Genomic DNA, 21912 nt, shown 5'->3' on the forward strand with positions numbered 1-21912 from the left:
GTCAGGGCGAACAGGCTTAGATGGTGGGGTCATGTTACACGCGTGGGAGAAGCAAGGTTACCCAAGAGACTCATGTATTCAGCAGTAGAGGGTAGGAGGAGTCGGGGCAGACCGAGGAGAAGGTATCTGGATTCGGTTCAGAATGATTTTGAAGTAATAGGTTTAACATCAGAAGAGGCATCAATGTTAGCACTGAATAGGGGATCATAGAGGAACTGTATAAGGGGGGGGCTATGCTCAAGACTGAACGCTGAAAGGCATAATCAGTCTTAAATGATGATGATGATGATGATCACAAATGTTCGATATGTGCCCCTTTAGTGATTCAGCAGACATCAAGTCGATAATCAAGTTCCTCCCACACTCGGCGGAGCATGTCCCCATCAATGAGTTCGAAAGCATTGTTGATGTGAGCTCGCAGTTCTGGCACGTTTCTTGGTAGAGGAGGTTTAAACATTGAATTTTTCACATAACCCCACAGAAAGAAATCGCACGGGGTTAAGTCGGGAGAGCGTGGAGGCCATGACATGAATTGCTGATCATGATCTCCACCACGACCGATCCATCGATTTTCCAATCTCCTGTTTAAGAAATGCCGAACATCATGATGGAAGTGCGGTGGAGCACCATCCTGTTGAAAGATGAAGTCGGCGCTTTCGGTCTCCAGTTGTGGCATGAGCCAATTTTCCGGCATGTCCAGATACACGTGTCCTGTATCGTTTTTTTCGCAGAAGAAAAAGGGGCCGTAAACTTTAAACCGTGAGATTGCACAAAACACGTTAACTTTTGGTGAATTGCGAATTTGCTGCACGAATGCGTGAGGATTCTCTACCCCCCAGATTCGCACATTGTGTCTGTTCACTTCACCATTAAGAAAAAAATGTTGCTTCATGACTGAAAACAAGTTTCGCACTGAACGCATCCTCTTCCATGAGCTGTTGCAACCGCGCCGAAAATTCAAAACGTTTGACTTTGTCATCGGGTGTCAGGGCTTGTAGCAATTGTAAACGGTAAGGCTTCTGCTTTAGCCTTTCCCGTAAGATTTTCCAAACCGTCGGCTGTGGTACGTTTAGCTCCCTGCTTGCTTTATTCGTCGACTTCTGCGGGCTACGCGTGAAACTTGCCCGCACGCGTTCAAACGTTTCTTCGCTCACTGCAGGCCGACCCGTTGTGTTCCCCTTACAGAGGCATCCAGAAGCTTTAAACTGCACATACCATCGCCGAATGGAGTTAGCAGTTGGTGGATCTTTGTTGAACTTCGTCCTGAAGTGTCGTTGCACTGTTATGAGCGACTGATGTGAGTGCATTTGAAGCACGACATACGCTTTCTCGGCTCCTGTCGCCATTTTGTCTCACTGCGCTCTCGAGCGCTCTGGCGGCAGAAACCTGAAGTGCGGCTTCAGCCGAACAAAACTTTATGAGTTTTTCTACGTATCTGTAGTGTGTCGTGACCATATGTCAATGAATGGAGCTACAGTGAATTTATGAAATCGCTTCAATCATTTGTAATAGCCCTGTATGTATATATATAAGGGTCTCTCCAAAATCACCCAGCTTAGCAACACCTTCGGTGCCACCTGCCCACGTTTATTGAGCACTCTAGAAGTGTACCTGTACGGAAGCAGCCCGTGACGAGAGTCGTAGATGCCTGCAGGCTGCGCTCTTGTACCTGCTAGTCGGCATATGCAATCGGAGGGATGGCAAGGGGCTGCCTGTCTGCAAGTGCCTAGCACTTCGTTGTAGGTTGTCTCTGAACAGGAACATTATAAAAGGGCACAACACAGACGTGCATGTGGCGTCGAGGGTGGTGCTGTGCTGAGTGTTTTATTCGCTCATGTGTCAATAGAAATAAAACTAAAACAGCCTCAATAGGCGTAGTCCCATTTTAAAAATGCGGTACATAGGTACTATGTCACCACCAAGACTTAAGCTCCGGCGAGCGCCTCGTCTCCATGGACGCCGTGCGGTGGGCCTCGGGAGCTCACGTGAAACAAGTCTTGGTGGTGACTTAGTACCTATGTACCACATTTTTGAAATGTGACTACGCCTATTCAAGCTGTTTTAGTTTTATTTCTAGACCATGCCCTCGTAGACATATTATTGGCGTTCCGTGGATTGCAACGAACTCGCCAATCACTTATACCCCACTTTCACCGTGCAAATGAGAGACTGTTTTATATTTTACGAAACACAAACCTGGGCCACATACATTAAATGAAAAACACCAGATCGCTTTAAGATAACTACCAACCGCTGCTTTGACTTTTTGCATTTATATATTTTATTTTATTTTATTTTATTTATTTTTTTTTTTTTTTTTTGTGCGGCCCGCGGTTCTTAGCCATATTTTGCAGTAATATGCATCTAGCAACTAACTTCTGAATCCAAATACGTCAAATAACGTAAGAGCTTCTTTAAGCATGTAGGTTTCTTGCTTACAAGGGAACCTCCCCATCGCACCCCCCTCGGATTTAGTTATAAGTTGGCACAGTGGATAGGCCTTGAAAAACTGAACACAGATCAATCGAGAAAACAGGAAGAAGTTGTGTGGAACTATGAAAAAAAATCAAAATATAGAAACTGAGTAGTCCTTGGGCAAGAACTGTAACATCAAGGATGTCGCTAGCCATAGAGCGCCGTGGTCTCGTGGTTAGCGTGAGCAGCTGCAGACCGAGAGGTCCTTGGTTCAAGACTTCTCTCGAGTGAAAAATTTACTTTTTTATTTTCGTAACGTTATGATCTGTCCTTTCGTTCATTGATGTCTCTGTTCACTATAATAAGTTTAGTGTCTGTGTTTTGCGACCGCACCTCAAAACCGTGCGTTTACTAGATGAAAGGACGTGCCTCTCCAAAGGGAACCGAAAACATTTGATCGCAAGGTCATAGGTCAACCGATTCCTCCACAGGAAAACACGTCTGATATATTCTATACGACACTGGTGACGGCATGTGCGTCACATGACAGCAATATGTTGTCGACCCACCTAACTTGTACACTTGACGAATGGGTAAAAAGATTCTTCTACCTTGCCCGATTTAGGTTTTCTTGTGGATGTGATAATCACTCCCAAAATAAGTGATGAAAACATAAGAGTTTGTCACATAAAGTACAACAAATGAATGCAACAGTCTCACAGTCGCACAGTTTTCCCTGTGCTCTGTCAAAACATGTTTTTACCGTTTTCAAATTTTTACGTGTGTAGACCGTCAAATCCTGCATATGTACAAGCAAATCTGAACACGTCCTAGAATTTTGGAGAGCGAAGTTGATTATGTGTGAGTGCCTGAATTTTGATAATTGTCTGAAAATAAAAAATTAAACTATTCACTCGAGGATAGACTTGAACCAAGGATCTCTCTTTCCGCAGCTGCTCACTCTAACCAAGGGACCACGGCGTTCCCGAACTCACACTATCCTTGATGTTGCATATCTTGTGCATGGACTACTCAGTTTGTGTGTTTTGATTATTTTTTTCATAGTTCCACACAACTTCTTCCTGTTTTCTCGATTGACCTGTGTTCAGTTTTTCAAGGTCTATCCACTGTGCTAACTTATAACTAAATCTGAGGGGGGTGCGATGGGGAGGTTCCCTTGTTAGTAACAAGTGACCAGTGTTCAGGGATACGACAGGAACGGGCATTCGAAACAAAGACGTCTTATAAAAATGGAATCTTCAATGCTTATCTTAAGAGCTGTGGGCACTTGATCTTCGATTCTGTGAAATAAATATCTTCTACTGCAACCTCTTTGCTTTTCATATTTATGAGGTAGTAGTATGGACCAAAATAAGAAAAAATGGCCAGTAAACATGAGGCTTAAAATGCGTACCTTAAGAGCTATGAACGCTTGTTCTACACAAGGGATGTGTTCCGCAGTAGCGAAGATGGAAGTGTTATAGCTCTTGAGGTACTCTATGACTTCCAGGACTGACAACAGACGACCGTGCTCGACTCATACCGAACACCGGCTGTGGTACCACTACGTTTACATGTGCTCTCAAAACCAGCTTTCGTAAATCGATTTATCAAACCGTTTCTGGGTAGTCATGTAAACACTTCAAACCCGATTCTGAAAATCCGTTTCTATCTGCCGATTTTCCACTTTCACATTCGATTGTCGCTCCCAAATAAGTACACAGCCGTTTATGAAATTTGTTTGGATTGTCAGGTTATGTCTTGTTTCTAAAATATTCCACTAATATAAACGGAGTTACTTATTCTGCAATGAAGGAGAAGCAAAATATTAGATTGAGCATGAAGCTTGCTACCTCTAATATTTAAGTGAAGAGATATAGCAGTTGTTATGACTAAACCAGAAACTGGAACAGCTGTTTTCCAGACGCCATATTTAAATGGTCTATCAAATCGCTGCAAACCTTAAGGCCCTATTCACACGGGGATACTCAAATGGTTCAAATGGCTCTGAGCACTATGCGACTTAGATTCTGAGATCATCACTCGCCTAGAACTTAGAACTAATTAAACCTAACTAACCTAAGGACATTACACACATCCATGCCCGAGGCAGGATTCGAACCTGCGACCGTAGCGGTCGCTCGGTTCCAGACTGTAGCGCCTAGAACCGTACGGCCACTCCGGCCGGCGGGGATACTCAAATCAGGTCTCCAGTTACCCGGCAAGCAAGAGACTGGGAGACTGGACTACTCGAGTAGCCGATCACATTTACACGGCCACTACCCGAGTCTCCTCTATTGCCAAGATATTTGCGGTATGAACAGAAAATTATCCACTTTCATTGACTGTGAGCAAAGGACGTATGCAGCGCGCTTTTTTGTGTACCGTGGCCCCAGTAGTACAAGGTCTAGTGACTATTGGTGATGATGATATTATGGTATTATTATTGTCACCGGTACAGAAGGAGAAAAGTGAGAAAGTTGTGTGTTCATCCTTCCACTGAGAATAACATAAATTGTAGGTCACAAGATGCTGCAAAAGAATTGCAGGAATCATATTCTGAAATTCCTCACGTTTTACAGGATGAGAAAGGGGGTTTACCTAGAAATAACACAGATGATTGCGCCTTGCATTCCTTTTACTGACATAAACATGAGAATGTGTGAGCCCCGATGAGCGACCTCTAATACTTATGCAAGTCTCGAACCACATTGTACCAATATTTTTCATTTCATTTTTTCTACATGTATTTACGAAAAAACTTACAACATAGATGTATATGCCTATTAAAGAAAACAAAATATTAATGTAAAGATTATATACAGATGGAATGATGCACAAAAATTATTTAGCTGCTGGTTGTGCAACAACAAATTCCGAGGTGGTGTCGCTGGACTCGAAAACGTCACACACGACTTCGCAATATGTTGAAGAGCCTTGTCGCTGCTTCTCCTCCAGTGATATGTCGCTTCCATACCTCTCACTCTGAGTAGAATCGTGGATGCCTCTATAGGGGCCTGTCCGCTGTGTACTTCCTGCTGGTCGCAATACATTATGTTGTCAGTTACTTGCAGGGCCCTACGCTTGAACTATCTCATCTGGTTCGATTTCTGAAACTGATATGAAATGTTCTTGTGACTTGGGAATCGCTGGCTGCAGTAGCAAGTTTCCTTTTTTTGGCCTCGAGATATTCTTTGAAGGATTTATCCACATCTGTGAGAGACTGTTTTTTTTTTCGTTTAAGTAATAGCGGGCTGTCTGATTCGTGAGTCTGGGGGGACGTCTTACTGCGGCTGCGAAGCGGTTGAAGAAGGCGGTGTGGTGGTGGCGATGATATGGGCATGGAGATATTTTCTTCCTCCTCTGTCAGATAATCGTTGTGAGACAATTCACACACTGCTGTGAGGCAGTAGGTGTACTTTCTGCTTTCTCCGACAAATTTCCGTCAGGTTTAGTCATCGTTTTTATGAACGGAAGCGCGAACTTCGTCGCCTCTGACAAATAATACTGTTTCTTACTTCGGCGGGAACCACTGGGCAGGGGCTTCAGACGGCGTACAAAAACAAATCGTAAATTTCGCCACTTCTCCTTTCAGTCGATTTTTGCAAAAAAAGTGTTATAAATAAATAACATAATAATTAATAAACAATGTAAAATATGGCAGTACACACGTAGGTTGTCAAACACATACACACACACACACATACTCGTACCTATGTTACGGACGTCAGTGTACAATTGTATCATCTCTTGCAGGTACCTGGAAAAGTGTTGTGCTTTTGCATCGCTGTCGCTGTTCTTTGCTAGAAGGCACAGCACAATTACATACATCGTCCGTGCAACTACCAGACTCGTTTGGGAAGTATTGAACCAAACCTACACGCCTGTTCCAAACAAGGGGAATGGAAAATGATAGCTCAACGATTTTTATTCGCTGTGAAATTTGTCTAATTAGTTGAGTGCATTGGACGGGAAACATATCCGCATTGAAATATTACCTGGGACGGGTCCAACTAACTTCAGTTATAAGCAGTACAACTCCATACTCTTGTTGGCATGCAGTGATAATGCTGGTATCTTCATTATCATTGAAACTGGTTGCGCAGGTAGAAATAGTGATGGGGGGATATTTCGTGCTTCACCAACCAAACACTGTATTACAAAGGAAAGAGTAAACTTGTCATTGCCTTCGAGATTACCAGATGATGAAAATGAATATGATTTCCGTTATTACTTTGTAGGAGATGAAGCGTTTCCATTTTCACGCTACTTGATGCGAGCGTATCCATAAAGAACACTCGATAATGTGAAGAGAATTTATTAGTATAGAGTAATCAGAGGAAGAAAATCTGTGGAATGCGCATTTGGAATGCGGACAGAGAAGTTCCAAGTACAGAGCAGTCCTATTCGTTCTCGAGATACGGAAAGAGTGATGAAGTAATACAATAATTTCATTCGAAAACATGATATCCAATAGAGTTGTGGTGAACAACAATACAACAACCCCGAAACGCCAACAATGAGAATACAGCCAAGGAAAGACATTACACTGCATCTTCATCCTACTGCTTATGAAGTAAGGAATTATTTAGCCAACTGCTTTCTGACACCTCGTGCTTCCCTAGCATGGCAGTGGAAGTACTTCATCAACAATAACCAGTATCTACGATAATTGTCTTTCTTTACAAAAATTTTATGTGTAATATGTGTTTCTGTAAAACTTACGTCTAAATTTACGTATTCGTCGGCTGATACTCGTATCCGAGTTTTCATTTCTCTCCTGAGATTTCCTTTGTCACGGTTCAGGCGTGGAAGTGTCGTTGGTGGCTTAGCAATCCAATCCTAGCGTGGAACAGGCGGCCACAGACATTACAGCTGATGGAAGGTGGAGGACGTGGCTGAGCCTGGAGGAGTTTACGTCTCCGGCGTTTGTCATTCTCCATTTTTCGACGTTCCAGCTCAAAGTTTTGAAGAGTATTTGGGGTAACTAAGCGCCAGCGACTTCGATCTTCTGCTATTGTGGACCAGTTACTCGGATCGATGTTCAAGTTTTTCAGATTTTTCTTGTACTGATCCTTATAACGTTTGAGAGGGGCACCTCGTGGCCTTTTACCTGTGCTCACTTCGCTGAACAGCATTTGGCGTGGAAGTCTCTCATTTTTCATCCTCTGGACATGTCCGACCCATCTGAGTTGATGCTCAATGATAAGAGCTTCCATGCTATACATTTTTGCTTTCTCAAGAACAGCCGTGTTGGATATGAAGTCATCCCATTTCAGGTTCATGATATATCTTAGCTTCTGTTGGTTGAAGCGTTCTAGTTTCTTCAGATCACAGCAATATAACGTCCAGGTTTCGCAACCATATAGCAGGGTGGAAATGACTACAGCTTTGTACACCATCAGTTTGGTGTACCGTGTTAGGTCTTTATTCAGGAAGACACGCTTTGTAAGACGTCCAAATGATACATGGGCAGCACGTAATCTATTCTCCACATCTTTTCTAGATGAGCAGTTAGATGACAGTATACTCCCTAGGTAGAGGAAATGGTCCACTTGTTCCAAGGGTGTACCATAAATGGATATGCAATTAAAAACCTTTTAATTGAGTATTTATTACATGTATAGTGGGTGCTTATAAATGTTTCATTACTTTGCAATAAAATGGATCTCAAAGCATAGTGAATAGGGCGTATTTATTTTATGTTAAAAATTTTAATTACTGACAATGGACTTACTTGATGGATTAACCTCCCTCGCTACTTCGTGCCATGCTCTCTCTGTCACCTCCTTCCTTGAATAACCTTTCACTCTTTAATTTTGTAGTTCTGGATATTTCTCCACTTCTCCCACGAATTTTAAATTAAACATTTGTTCGCATATTGTGCAACCCAATGGTACGAATGCAACTGAGAGACTCGGCGAGTTCGGGATGCAAAAGTGAGCGCAATGGTTCCCTTCAGGATATGTGAACAAGAAAGGAATCTTGCCTCATTTTAACGACAGTTTGCATTCAATTTTATAGGCAAAGTGTGACGATGTCCACAAATTAAGACTCATTTTAATATTTAGCCATTTATCGTGTGTAAAGTAAATATTTTCAAATGGTTCAAATGACTCTGAGCACTAAGGGACTTAACTGCTGAGGTCATCAGTCCCCTAGAACTCAGAACTACTTAAACCTAACTAAGGACATCACACACACCCATGCCCGAGGCAGGATTCGAACCTGCGACCGTAGCGGTCGCCCAGTTCCAAACTGTAGCGCTTAGAGCCGCTCGGCCACTCCGGCCGGCAGTAAATATTTTGTACAGAAAACTACGTCACCATCTACATACTACGTACGCACCACGTTTTCAGTTTTACAGGCAGTGTCACAGCTATTAAAAATTTAGAAGCTCAAATTTTCAGGACTATCTGTGTGGTTTAGAACTCTGTATGGGGTCTAGAAGAGATTATTTAATATTTATTAGCCCGCTTTAAAGCCGTGTTGTATCAAAAGCTTTGTATTTAAATAGTTATTTTCTGCTTTTTAGTCTTTTGTGTGTGAAATTTTTCAGTTGATTTCAAACATTTTGATGAGGTTTGTAACCGCTCTTTAGAGAGTGGGTATTCAGAAACGAATATTAGATTAAATTCTGTAATACAAATGACGCAAGAGCCAAAAAACGGTAGTTGTATTTAGAAGTAATAGTTAGTTAAAATTTTACAAAGAGTAGATATTTGAAATAGAGTAACGCAAAGTAGTACAAAGGGAATCCAAGGAAGACATAACAGAGCTGCGTTTTGTTTTGAATATAATATATAAACCAATGCGCAGCATTGTTAGCTCTCTTGAGTTTTTGTTTTCAATGGTATGTGGCAGTGATTTTTCATGTCTGGTGCAAAGTGAGATCAAAAGTGCGCGAGAGTTTTTTTTGGTCATGTGTTGTTTTTTATCTTTGCCGTAAGACTATATGATCTCCTAGTTTTTGTTACTGCTCTGTTGTTTTTAGTTTCTTCTCATTGTGAGTTTTCACGAATAAATATTACTTCGATATCTCATTATACCGGACGGCTATGCAATTATTTGTCTAGGCAAGTCGCCTACATAATTGGTGACCTCCGATTAAGAAACTTTAAATCTTTCGTTAGCTACGTCGAACATTAACTGCAAAAGCAATGACCGACGACGGCAAACGATACGGTTCGATAACGGAAGAAATTCACAGGCTTCAGAATGAGATAGAAACTTTACAGTTGCATATTTCGAAAGATATGAACTTAAAGCATATACCGGACCAAAGGAATGACGTTGGTTCAACAACCATGGCAGCGATTTATCGACTAGGTGATAAAGGGATTAACATTTTGCTTTGCTTATCTTGATGACATTTTGGTTTTCTCTCCGGATAGTCAAACACATGAACAGCATGTGTGTTAACTTCGCAAGCGTCTATCTGACTACGGAGTCGTTTTAAACGAAAATAAATGCGTCATGCACAAGAACCAACTCACTTTCCTCGGCCATACTGTGTCATCAGAAGGTATATTGCCTCTGCCAGAGAAGATCGCGGCGATACAGGCCCTTCCGAAACCGACAAACTACCAAGAGCTACGACGATACATGGGATTAATAAATTTGTATAGACGTCACCTACCAGCAACGGCTGCGGTGCAAGCACCACTCACTGATGCACTCAAGGGACACGACGCCAAAGGTCGACGAATAGTTAAGTGGACACAAGAAATGGACAAAGCATTTACTGATCAAGCAAGCCTCAGCAAAGCAGTGTTGCTCGCTCACCCAGTTCATTACGCACAGCTAGCTATTGTAGACGCGAGCCAGTCAGTAATAGGGGCGGCGCTGCACCAGCGTGTAGAAGGGCAATGGCAACCACTATGGTCTTTCTCTAAAAAGTTACAGACTGCACAACAGAAGTGGAGCGCGTATGACAGAGAATTGTTCGCGATCTACGAAGCAATTCGATACTTCCGCCCACAAATAGAGGCTAGACCAGTGACTGTGTTTCCAGACCACAAACCCATAAATAACATCGGCTTTTAAAAACACCAGTGATAAATGCTCACCAAGACAGTTCCGTTATATTGAGTTCATAAGTCAGTTCACGACAGATATACGCCATTTAAGAGGCGCAGAAAATTTAGTGGCTGACTATTTTTCACGTATTTGCGGGATTTCAGAAATTATAGACTATGATAAACTTGCAATGGAACAGACCAAGGATGCAGAGCTACGACAGCTGTTAAACGACCCGTCTACAGGTCTGAAGTTCGAGCAAATTCTGGTGCCTAACTCCAAGCGGAAGATGTGGTGCGACTTTTCTCAGGGCAGACCAAGACCATTCATTTCAGAAATATTGCGCAAGACGGCATTCGACAGTGTCCACACACTATCGCACCCAGGAGCCAACGCTACAATAAAGCTGCTGACAGACCGCTATGTGTGGCCTTCTATGGAAAGAGACGCGCGCCTTTGGGTACGTTCCTGCATTCCTTGTCAACAGAGTAAAGTAGGACGACATGTGCGTGCTGATATTGGAGATTTTCAAGGTACCTCTGCTAGATTCGCACACGTTCACGTGGACCTGGTTGGACCTCTCCCACAGTCAGAGGGTTACAGATATTTGTTTACGGCCATAGATAGGTGCACAAGATGGGCAGAAGCAACTCCAACAGTCGATATTTCAGCCGAAACTACTGCTGAGACGTTTCTGTGTACGTGGGTTGCCCGTTTTGGATGCCCCCTTCATGTCACAACTGACCAAGGACGTCAGTTCGAATCTACGTTGTTCCTCGAGCTATCCAAAATGTGCGGTTTCCAACGCCACCACACGACTGCCTATCAACCTGCCAGTAATGGTATGGTCGAACGATGGCACAGACCACTCAAAGCAGCATTGATGTGTCATCAAGAGAGATGGACGGAAGCATTACCATTAGTGTTGTTAGGCCTGCGGACAGCTCACAAACCCGATATTGGTGCATCAGTTGCCGAGATGGTTTACGGTGAGCCGCTACGGATTCCTGCAGATTATTTAGTACCAACCTTACTACCTGGATCAGAGGGCCTCACACACTGGGTGCAGCAGCTAAAACGTCACTGGACAAATATACGTTGCCCGCCACCTTCTCGCCATGGTAACTGTAAGGTGTTTGTAGACAAAGACTTGTACAAATGCTTTCACGTAATGTTGCGAACAGACTCAGTCAAATCGCCTTTACAACCACCATATACGGGCCCATTTCAGGTGCTGAGTAGAAATAAGCATACCGTGGACATAATGTACAATGGTGTTCCGACAAAGGTATCGATTGAACGTGTCAAGCCAGCATGGGTTTTACCCTCTCCGACCTCTGACACCACACCTGTGCATCAACACATGATGGACGCAGAGCATACCAAAACACCGCTCAGTACATCGTCCGAGACAGGTGAATCACCACCACAAACAACAACGTCACCGCCCTCGAGACACCCGACGCACACCAGAGCTGGACGTCGAATGAAATTCAAGTATCAAGATATCCCTGGGGCTCCGCACCTTAAGGGGGGGGGGGCTGTGTGGCAGTGATATTTTTCATGTCTGGTGCAAAGTGAGATCAAAAGTGCCGAGAGTTTTTTTGGTCATGTGTTGTTTTTTTTATCTTTGCCGTAAGACTATAGGATCTCTTAGTTTTTGTTACTGCTCTGTTGTTTTTAGTTTCTTCTCATTGTGAGTTTTCACGATTAAATATTACTTCGTTAACTCATTATACCGGACGGCTATGCAATTATTTGTTGTAGGCAAGTCGCCTACAGGTACATGTTCGCAGTCTTCTGTGGTAGTTGGAAGTTAAGGATTATAAGCCTAATTAAATATCATTCTGATAACTGGATTAAACATTGGAGTGGTGGACAATAGATTATTTTGAGATATTGGGACAGAAAATAGTTGGACTTTATCATACTAAAATCTTTGCCGATCGTTGTTGAGGCGATTCTGCTAATAAACGAGATGTGAGATATAGGCCCTAGTGCCCGTGAAAAGACTAACTTTGTGCTGAACAGACATTGAAATAACTCTAACTTATTATTAATATCATGTCGTGAGGATTAAGAAGCTTAGACGTTGTAAAGCCAGAGACATATTTATGATTTATCAGATATTAACCCTTTCAGACCTGGTGGTCACAATTGTGTACATAAAGTTTGTTCACTAATATTTCGATGACAAGAAATGTCAGGTGCATCCAAACCCATAGTGCACATTTGTGTATGTTTCTTTTGGCCATGATCCAGCAGCTGCTGCTCTCTTGTGAGCAGTCTGTGAACCACATAGTAAAATATACTCTCTGGTGTTGTCTCTCTGTGGGAAGCCATTACTCATTGACTTTATTGCTATAATAGTCACGTTCTGGGTTTTGTTTATGAATGTTTCGTGTGGTTTCCTTCTTTTGGAAACATTAGACATTCTTTCAGTGGAATTTTCAGCAGTTTCATTCAGCTCATATTTGTGTTATGTATCGGTTAATTTTACTGTACACATTTGTGTACAACAGGTCCTTAATGGTGCAAAACAGTAAAAATAGCCTAAAACGTGTCTCAGCTGTATTTGCAAGGCTATGGTAGCTATGTGTGGTAATTTTTCCATTAATTCCAGTACCAGCAGCAAGGAGGAGAATAACTTACCTGTACATATGATGTTATTTTATATTGCTGGCTTTTGACTTACAAATATGGATAAGGCATATCTTTCTGTGGAGAAAGATTGGGACTTGATTATGGACATAATTGAAAAAGGTGACATTTCTGACATTAGTTTGAGTGGAGATGAGGATGACAGTGTACCACTTATTGAAAGGCAAGCTCCACAAGTAATGAAACATGTTGCAGCAGATAAAGTGGGCGTGAATGATGTGTGTAGAGACACCATATCTGAAGATGAAGATGATGGAGAGGTGGTGGATGCTGAAATGAACTTTTTATGCAATGAAAACAACCCAGAATTGAATAACCTGTATGACAACATAATGGTGACACCTAAAGAATCCATAAAATGGAAACGCAAGCCTCTACGTACCATTGCAGAAACATACAAAACTCAAAATTTTGAAGAATATGTCTTGTGTTCTCCAATACAACACTTCAAAAGATATATACCAGATGATTTGTTCACTAGCATGGCAGCACATACTAATATTTATGCATTACAACAAGGCAAATCCTCTTTCAAGCAGACAACTCCTCAAGAACTAGAGGTGCTATTGGTTTGCGTGTGTTGAATGGCGCCTTGAAATTTCCCAGATTATGAAATGTCAAAGGGAAACCAAGTCCATGGGGAATCAGAGTCTTCATGTTGTGTGGAAAGAGTGGAATAGTGCATGATTTCCTTTTGTACCAAGGTGCTACAACTAAACTACATACCGCATACTGTAAAAAATTTGGATTAGGTCCCGCTGTTGTTTTAGGATTTTCTGTATCACTCTCAAAAGATAAAGGTCATAAATTATACTTTGACAACTTCTTTTCATTGTATCATCTGTTTCAAGTTCTGAAACCTCAAGGCATCAATGTAGCAGGTACTGTCAGTCAAAACAGATTTGGAAAGAACTCGCCTTTTGCAGATGATAAAACAATAATGAAACAAATCAGAGATTTCTGTGAAGAAATCATTAGTGCTGATGACATTACCATGTGTAAGTGGTTAGACAATAGGCCAGTTGTATTGTGTTCAAACTTTGTTGGTAAAGGCTCTGTGGATGAAGTTGAGTATTGAGACAAAAAACACCATAAATATGTGAAAGTAGAAAAACTTGAAATAGTGAAAAGATATAATCATGCAGTAGGTGGTATGGATCTATTTGATCAATTGATAAGCTGCCACAGAGTTCTCATCAGATCTCGAAAATGGCCTTTGCATATAAATTATCATGCTGTTTGACTTTGCCAGTGTGCAAAGTTGGTTGGAAAACAGACGAGATGCAGACAACCTGTCTATCCCAAAGAAGAAGCAAATGGACCTTCTTTCCTTTCGTATCAGGGTAGCAGATGGATTGAAACTGTGCCAGAAGAAAGTGACTGAAAAGAAGAGGGGGCGACCATCTGATGAAGGACTGGCTTCAGACTTTAGAGTAATACCAAGAAAAACAGGAGAATTATGACCAGCTACAGAGATACAGTTTTGATTCCATTGACCATTTGCCTTTGCACGAGTAGGAGCTCCAAGTCAACTTTCCAAAATGTACATGGCGTTCTAGAATTCAGTGCAGAAAATGTAAAGTACATTTGTGCCTCCTAACGGACAGAAATTTTTTTTTGCAGTTTTATACGAAACCTTAAAATTAGTGTGTTGACAATTGTTGTTTAAATAAGAACTGTAATTTGGAATTATTTTTATTGTTTCTTCTGTTTTAAAGTGAAATAGAGAGTGGCATACATGATCCATAGTGTTAACCTACTTAATGTATGACATGCAGCTGGAGACCTGATGAATACAATTGTGTACATTAAATATCTAGAAAACTAGAGATCATATGAAATTTTTACTTAGAAAATGTTGTAGGGAGACTCACCTGAATGTAAAAATGATGTCAGATTTTTTTTAATGAGTAAATAAAAAATCAGGTCTGAAAGGGTTAATGGTAAAGGAGAGGTTCATGGGAAATAATATCTTTGGTGATAAGAGCGCGAAGAAATGTGGTACAGACTTACTATTATTATACCGATACGATACACACTAGGATCAGTTCCTTCTTCATTGATTCCCCAGTGCCATCTCTCATTAGTTTAAGAAGTGAATTGTGTCAATAAAACAGAATATATACGAGATTTTCTCCGTGTTTTCTAAATCCCAAAAATCAGCTAGTACATACGCAGTTATATCTGTGAATATTGAAGGATTATTGAGAACAGCTTATCGACCTGTTACAAACAGATGATAGGATTTAATGAAGGCTTATTGACTACAAAGATAACGAAATCAAATTATTTAGGAAACAAAAATTAGAAAAAATAGACTGGAACCGATTGCTATGTTATTCCTGAGTAATAAATAAAATCACAGTCTTTGGACCTGTCGTGGTTGAAAGTGTATGAAATATCTCTGGAAATAGAGAAAACGAGATCAATCAACTGCTAGTTCACACAATTAGATTCACAACGTGATTCAGAGATGTTTTATGCTCGACCCACACGGCAGGTAATGGCTCTTAACTAGCCGGGACAATATACACACAAACTTGTGAGATCATGAGATCAGCTCCGCTGCCGAAGGGGGAGAACGTCGAAGTCGAAGCTGTATCAGTACAGTTGCGACGACTGTGGGTATGTGGGCATAGGTTACAGCAGGACATGTGGGAAACTTAAGCTTTATTTCAATTTCTCTTCAAATGAATCACCCAATCTCGAGAGAAGACCGAGAATGTAAAGACTGGAGAGAATCGAGTTGACAGGGAAGTTTAGCAGCAATCGTTCTTAAGCTCCAAAACATAATTGAAGGGAAATAGCAGTGGTACACCAAGTACCTACTCTCTGTCACAAACCAAAAAAAGAAAGTGAGTTAATACTGCATTGTCATCCAGTTCTGAGCTAAGTTGAAAGTTTCAAGTCCATAGGTTATCACGAAGTTAGTATAAAAACAGTTGAAAAATTTGTAACGAACAGACAGGCAGACGGAAAAACAAAGTACTCTCCGCCACATACGAGACTCGAAAGCGATTTAATATTACATTATCATCCAGTTCTGAGCTATATTGAAAGTTTCAAGTCTCTAGCTTGTTCAAAATCAACTGCAAAACTTGTACCGAACAATACAGACAAGAAACCTACGTAACAAAAATGTTTTAAAAAGTGATTGTTCATTAATATACACACAAATTTACAGTGCAGCACCAGATATTAAACTTTCAAAACCAAGCAAAAATTGATAAGGTACATGTACCAAACAAGGCCCAGTCCCTAATAAGGCCCACTGTCATTTTCTAGCGTAGAAAGTTTGAAAACAGCATTAAATGTCTTCGGTAGTGATAGCTTGTTACATCTAGTGGCCAAGGCAACAACTATTTCCGCACCCGCTCTCGTACCGGCCATTTTACTTTCAGTTGTTCTACAGCGTTCAACGAAGGGGTCTGCTTCTTATTTTCACGGTACATTTCATTTTAAGCAATCGTTTCGGTTATGAAGCATTTTTACTACTAAATATGTATTTATGAACAGAAAATTGTGCTGTATTAAGATAGTGGTATTATATTCGTAATAATAAGTTTCTTTTTAAACAATAAACGCACACGCGTTTTAAACTGGTTGTTCGCAATAAGACCCATCCGTGGCACTCCAAACAAGGCTCAGGCGGGCCTTATTAGGCACCCTATTGTATAGAGCTGTGAATAATGACAATGCATATTTAATTTTAATGTATCCTGGGAAACCTCATTTAACTCATATTTACTATCTCTAAATTAAATCAGAATTATTTTACACACTACTACTGAGCTATTAGTTGGTCGTTGCGAGAAATGTCAAAAGAAAACGTTTTAAATTCCTTGGTGATCTTTGTGACAGGGCGTTCTGCATTTAGATCAATAATTTTTAGTAGCTATAATTGAAGTAAAGTACTTAAAACATGTATAATCATAGTTTTACAGCCCTTATTCAGGAACATCAGGCTTACTGCAAATATTTGTTTTTAGATAGAGCCACAGAAAAAAAGAGCAGCATGGGATGCAGGTAATTTAAAACGAGCTATGGAAGCTCAATGTACGACACGCAGCCACGTAAGTTCTGGACTAAGAATCAAAAGTTTGGAACGAAAAACTTGTTTGGACAGTGCTCAGGAAAGAGAATGGTGCCAAAGAATTTTTCGACTCGCTGAAGTTGGGTATCCAATTACACCAAAAGTGCTCAGAAAATGTGTATATGTATATTGTGAAAAGAATGGAGTGCAGAATCATTTCAATGAAATGAAGAGATTGGCTGAAAGCAAGTGGCTCAAGCTCTTCCTAAAAAGACATCCAGACATTGCAAGAAGCAAGGCACAACACTTGAATCCAGGAAGAGCTGTAAAGCTAAACAAGATTATTATAAATGAACATTTTCAGAAACTGAAAACGGTCTTATCCGAATTGGAGTTATTTGACAAACCCTACCTTATCTACAATATGGACGAAAAGGGATGTCGCCTCTCACTCAACAAGTCTCCTGAAGTTTTAGCGAAGAAAGATAAGAAACACTTGCACTTTGTTGACCCAGAACATGGGAAAAATGTTACCAATGTCTCATGTGGGAATGCAATTGGACAGGTTATTCCTCCTATGATACTTTACAAAGGAAAGCGACACAAGCCAGAATGGGAAGACTATTTGCCACATGGGGCAGCAGTAGAAATGACAGATAAGGGATCAATGAATACTGGCCCAGAAGAGGACATGAGAATCGCCCCTGAAACAAGGAAACTGCCAGAAACTCAATCAGTCCCAAAGCCTTCCTGAAAAGAAGAGACGCCAATCCATTGATTCTAATAAAGCAGAAAGAAAGGCATATTCAGTGAAGGATAGTTCAAGTGACTTCAGTCTTGAAGATAATGATGCACTGAAGATCTCGATTGTTCTTTCAAGGAAATTTTGCAAGCCCCAAGGTTGAAGAAAAAAAAGCCAGTCACCACGGAAGAAGGTATTAAATTACAAGGCGAAAGGCGCATGTAAGGCACTGTCCACGCAGAATCAAAAGAAAAATGGCACCAACGAAAGTACTGGGTCCAAGGAAGACACACGTCGCAAAAAAATGTCACCCTCAGTGAAGAAAATTCAGAAGAAAAATTGCAAAAATAAAGACTCCACTCAAGCAAGCAGCAGCTGTGCCTCTAAAAAAGTGTTGCAAGAGGTTGGCTTGTTTTGTCATTTGTTCTGTGAAGACAGGATATTCGACATGACACTTTGCAAAAAATGTATGAAATACAAACATCAAAAAAAGTTTTGCACCACCTTAGTTCCGACAGTTCCGGAACCTGTACAGAAAATTGGAATAGAGATCAACATAAACATCATTTCTGCCCTTTTTATTGCTCATGAAAACTACACATTGCATGTTGTACCACCATACAGCGAGACCTTCAGAGGTGGTGGTCCAGATTGCTGTATACACCGTTACCTCTAAATACCCAGTAGCACGTCCTCTTGCATTGACGCATGCCTGTATTCATTGTGGCATACTATCCACAAGTTCATCAAGGCACCGTTGGTCCAGACTGTACCAATCAACGGCGATTCGGCGTAGATCCCTCAGAGTGTTTGGTGGGTCATGTCGTCCATAAACAGCCCTTTTCAATCTATCCCAGGCGTGTTCGACAGGGTTCATGTCTGGAGAACATGCTGGCCACTCTAATCGAGCGATGTCGTTATCCTGAAGGAATTCATTCACAAGATGTGCACGATGGGGGGCGCGAATTGCCATCAATGAAGACGAATGCCTCGCGAATATGGTTGCACTATCGGTCAGAGGATGGCATTCTCGTATCGTACAGCCGTTACAGCGCCTTTCATGACCACCGGTAGCGTACGTCGGCCCCCCACAATTCCACCCAAAAACAGCAGGGAACCTCCACCTTGCTGCACTCGCTGGCTCGCTGGACAGTGTGTCTAAGGCATTCAACGTGACCAGCTTGTCTCCTAACACGTCTCCGACGGTTCTCTGGTTGAAGGCATATGCCACACTCATCGGTGAAGAGAACGTGATCCGAACCCTGAGCGGTCCATTCGGCATGTTGTTGGGCCCATCTGTGCCGCTCTGCATGGTGTCGTGGTTGCAAAGATGGTCCACGCCATGGTCGTCGGGAGTGAAGTTGCACATCATGCAGCCTATTGCGCACAGTTTGAGTCGTAACACGACGTCCTGTGGCTGCACGAAAAGCATTATTCAACATGGTGACGTTGTTGTCAGGGTTCCTCCGAGCTATACTCTGTAGGTAGCGGTCATTCACTGCAGTAGTAGCCCTTGGGCGGCCTGAGCGAGGCATGTCATCGACAGCTCTTGTCTCACTGTATCTCCTCCATGTCCGAACAACACTGCTTTGGTTCACTCCGAGACACCTGGACACTTCCCTTGTTGAGTGCCCTTCCTGGCACAAAGTAACAACCCGCATGCGATCGAACCGCGTTATTGATTGTCTAGGCATGATTGAACTAGACAACACGAGCCGTGTAGCCTTTCTGGTGGATTGACTAGAACTGATCGGCTGTCGGACGCCCTCCATCTAATAGGCGCTGCTCATGTAGTGTTGTTTACATCTTTGGACGGGTTTAGTGATATCTCTGAACAGTCAAAAGGACTGTGTCTGTGATACAATACCCACAGTCAACGTCTATCTTCAGGAGTTCTGGGAAATGGGATGATGCAAAACTTTTTTTGATGTATGTATGTGCATGACGATTGTGTAGGGTTGATACCCAAAGTGAAAGTGCGAAAATTCCTGTTCCCCACCTGTAAAAAAATGATTTAAATGAGCAAAACCAGTTTCATTAATCATTATTCATGTGTTCATTGAAAACGTAATGATTAGAATTATTGTTCCTTTTACGATAAGGAAATTTACTGCTGTCAGAACAATTTTGATTGCTGATTAAATTTGATAATCTTAAGAGTTAATAATCAGTAAGTACCAACAGTTCTGTATGAAGTGTTTGTAAAAACAAGTAATTATAAAAGTCTATGTATCATCTCATTCCACTTATTTCTAAAATAAAATTACATTATAACTCTTGCAGTGTATTCAAACAGTTTTCCTGCTATTTATATGTCCCAGAACGTTAATATGAACAAGATGTGCTTATGGGCTATATTAGGAACAAGGTCTCTTGAAAGTGACGGTATTAATTAAATAAACTTTCAATGTTCATTTATTTTTGAACTGAATATAGTTGGAGGATGTTGTACGTATGACCTCGGAATCTTACCACTTACACACACTGAATGCTAAATTCCTATGCCTTAGGTGGGCCTTATTTGGTACACATACCTTATTTAATGCTACAAGCACGAAAATTCTTATTTCAGTAAGTGAATACATATAATTTGAATGTAATTTACTTTTAGAAATATACTTTTTATTCACATCTCCTTCAAATAAGATAATTTATTTGTCTCTTAAAAAGTTGTCATATCTAATCACGTTTCATCAATAACCGAAAAGACTGAACAAGTACGTGAATAAAATCACTCAAACACCGTGAGTGAATGAGAAACATCATATAATAGCCGCAACCGACAGGGACTTGTTTCAATCCGTTGTCTCACACTGAAAGAGACCACTCAGACACGGGAAGTGAGTGAAAACATTCGTATATCTCACATGGCTTGAGACTAGTTTCATTCAGTTGCTTCATTCGACTGTAAAAACCGAATGAATGAAAAAACTATCGACTGACCGATCGATTATTAAAAACGGTCGATTGTTCCAACATTATAGTGCTCCAGAGAGTTGTCTAACTCGGTGCATTCAACAATATGCTCAAATCACAACAAACAGACTCACAACAGCCAGCTAAAGCTTTTGCCCGTGAGTCTGCGGTTTGTCCTTGCGACGCCGCTCTAAGCAATAAGTTATCAATGGAGATAGAATGAGGATATCCTAACTGGCGCATACTCACTGAGGCAACTGCGACAGCGAAAACTGGCGCCAAAAGCAACAGCATACGTGTAGGGGAGCTCATGTCGAGATGTTAGCCCACAGTGTACTGTCGTAAAGCTCTTCTTCCTCCGCCTCTTATCTGTTTTTCATCCACATGCCACTTGATCCTATCTAAGCGGAAAAGTACTTCAGCGGTCTCACTAAAGATCTCAATCTGAAGGCTGCTCCTCACGCGACGATCTGTCTGTACAAACAAATCGGCGTCCACACGACACAATTTTACCCTACTGCGGGTCCTCTGTCTGTCGAACTACGAAAACACTTTCAGCAGCAAGCAGCTACCCTCGTGTGGAGGATATTTCAGTGCCGGACATTAACTCGTAATGTAGGAATTTCTGCAGTGGTCTGTTTTTGGAACTAGCTTTAACCCATCAATAATAGCGTGAATTTCTGCCACATTATTAGTCGCATGTGCGACAGCTGTCACCCACCATTGATTCCAGTTTTGTTTTTCTATATCTTCTCTCCACAAACTGCCATGAGCTCCATGGCAGAGCGTACATCGTATTGTACCAGTTTTAGAGTTTCTTGCCGTTCCATTCACGTATAGAGCATGGGAAGAATGATGATTTTAATGCCTCTGTGCATGCAGTAATTATTCTAATCTTATCCTCATGATCCCTATGAGAGCGAAATGTAGGGGGTTGTAGTATATCCCTAGAGTAATCATTTAAAGCAGGTTCTTGAAACTTTCAATAGACTCTCGGGATAGTTTACATTTATCTTCAACAGTCTTCCAGCTCCGTTCCTTCAGTATCTCTGTGACACTCTCCCATATATTAAACAAACCTGTGACCAAACGTGCTGCCCTTCTCTGTATATGTTCAATATCCCCT

The 21912-nt window shown here is 41.4% G+C and overlaps 1 protein-coding gene across 1 annotated transcript in view; it reads right to left on the bottom strand.

The window, feature by feature from the left end:
• Window positions 1-21105, bottom strand: part of LOC126188210 (cholinesterase 1-like) — a 174930-nt gene extending 153825 nt beyond the window's left edge. Inside the window, exon 1 of the mRNA XM_049929760.1 lies at window positions 21036-21105. Coding sequence (XP_049785717.1) covers window positions 21036-21098 — 63 coding nt within the window. The 5' untranslated portion in view covers window positions 21099-21105. The remainder of the gene's footprint in view (window positions 1-21035) is intronic.
• Between the last annotated feature and the right edge of the window lie 807 nt (window positions 21106-21912).

The sequence above is a fragment of the Schistocerca cancellata genome, chromosome 5 (assembly GCF_023864275.1).
Source record: "Schistocerca cancellata isolate TAMUIC-IGC-003103 chromosome 5, iqSchCanc2.1, whole genome shotgun sequence".
Classification (NCBI taxonomy): domain Eukaryota; kingdom Metazoa; phylum Arthropoda; class Insecta; order Orthoptera; family Acrididae; genus Schistocerca; species Schistocerca cancellata.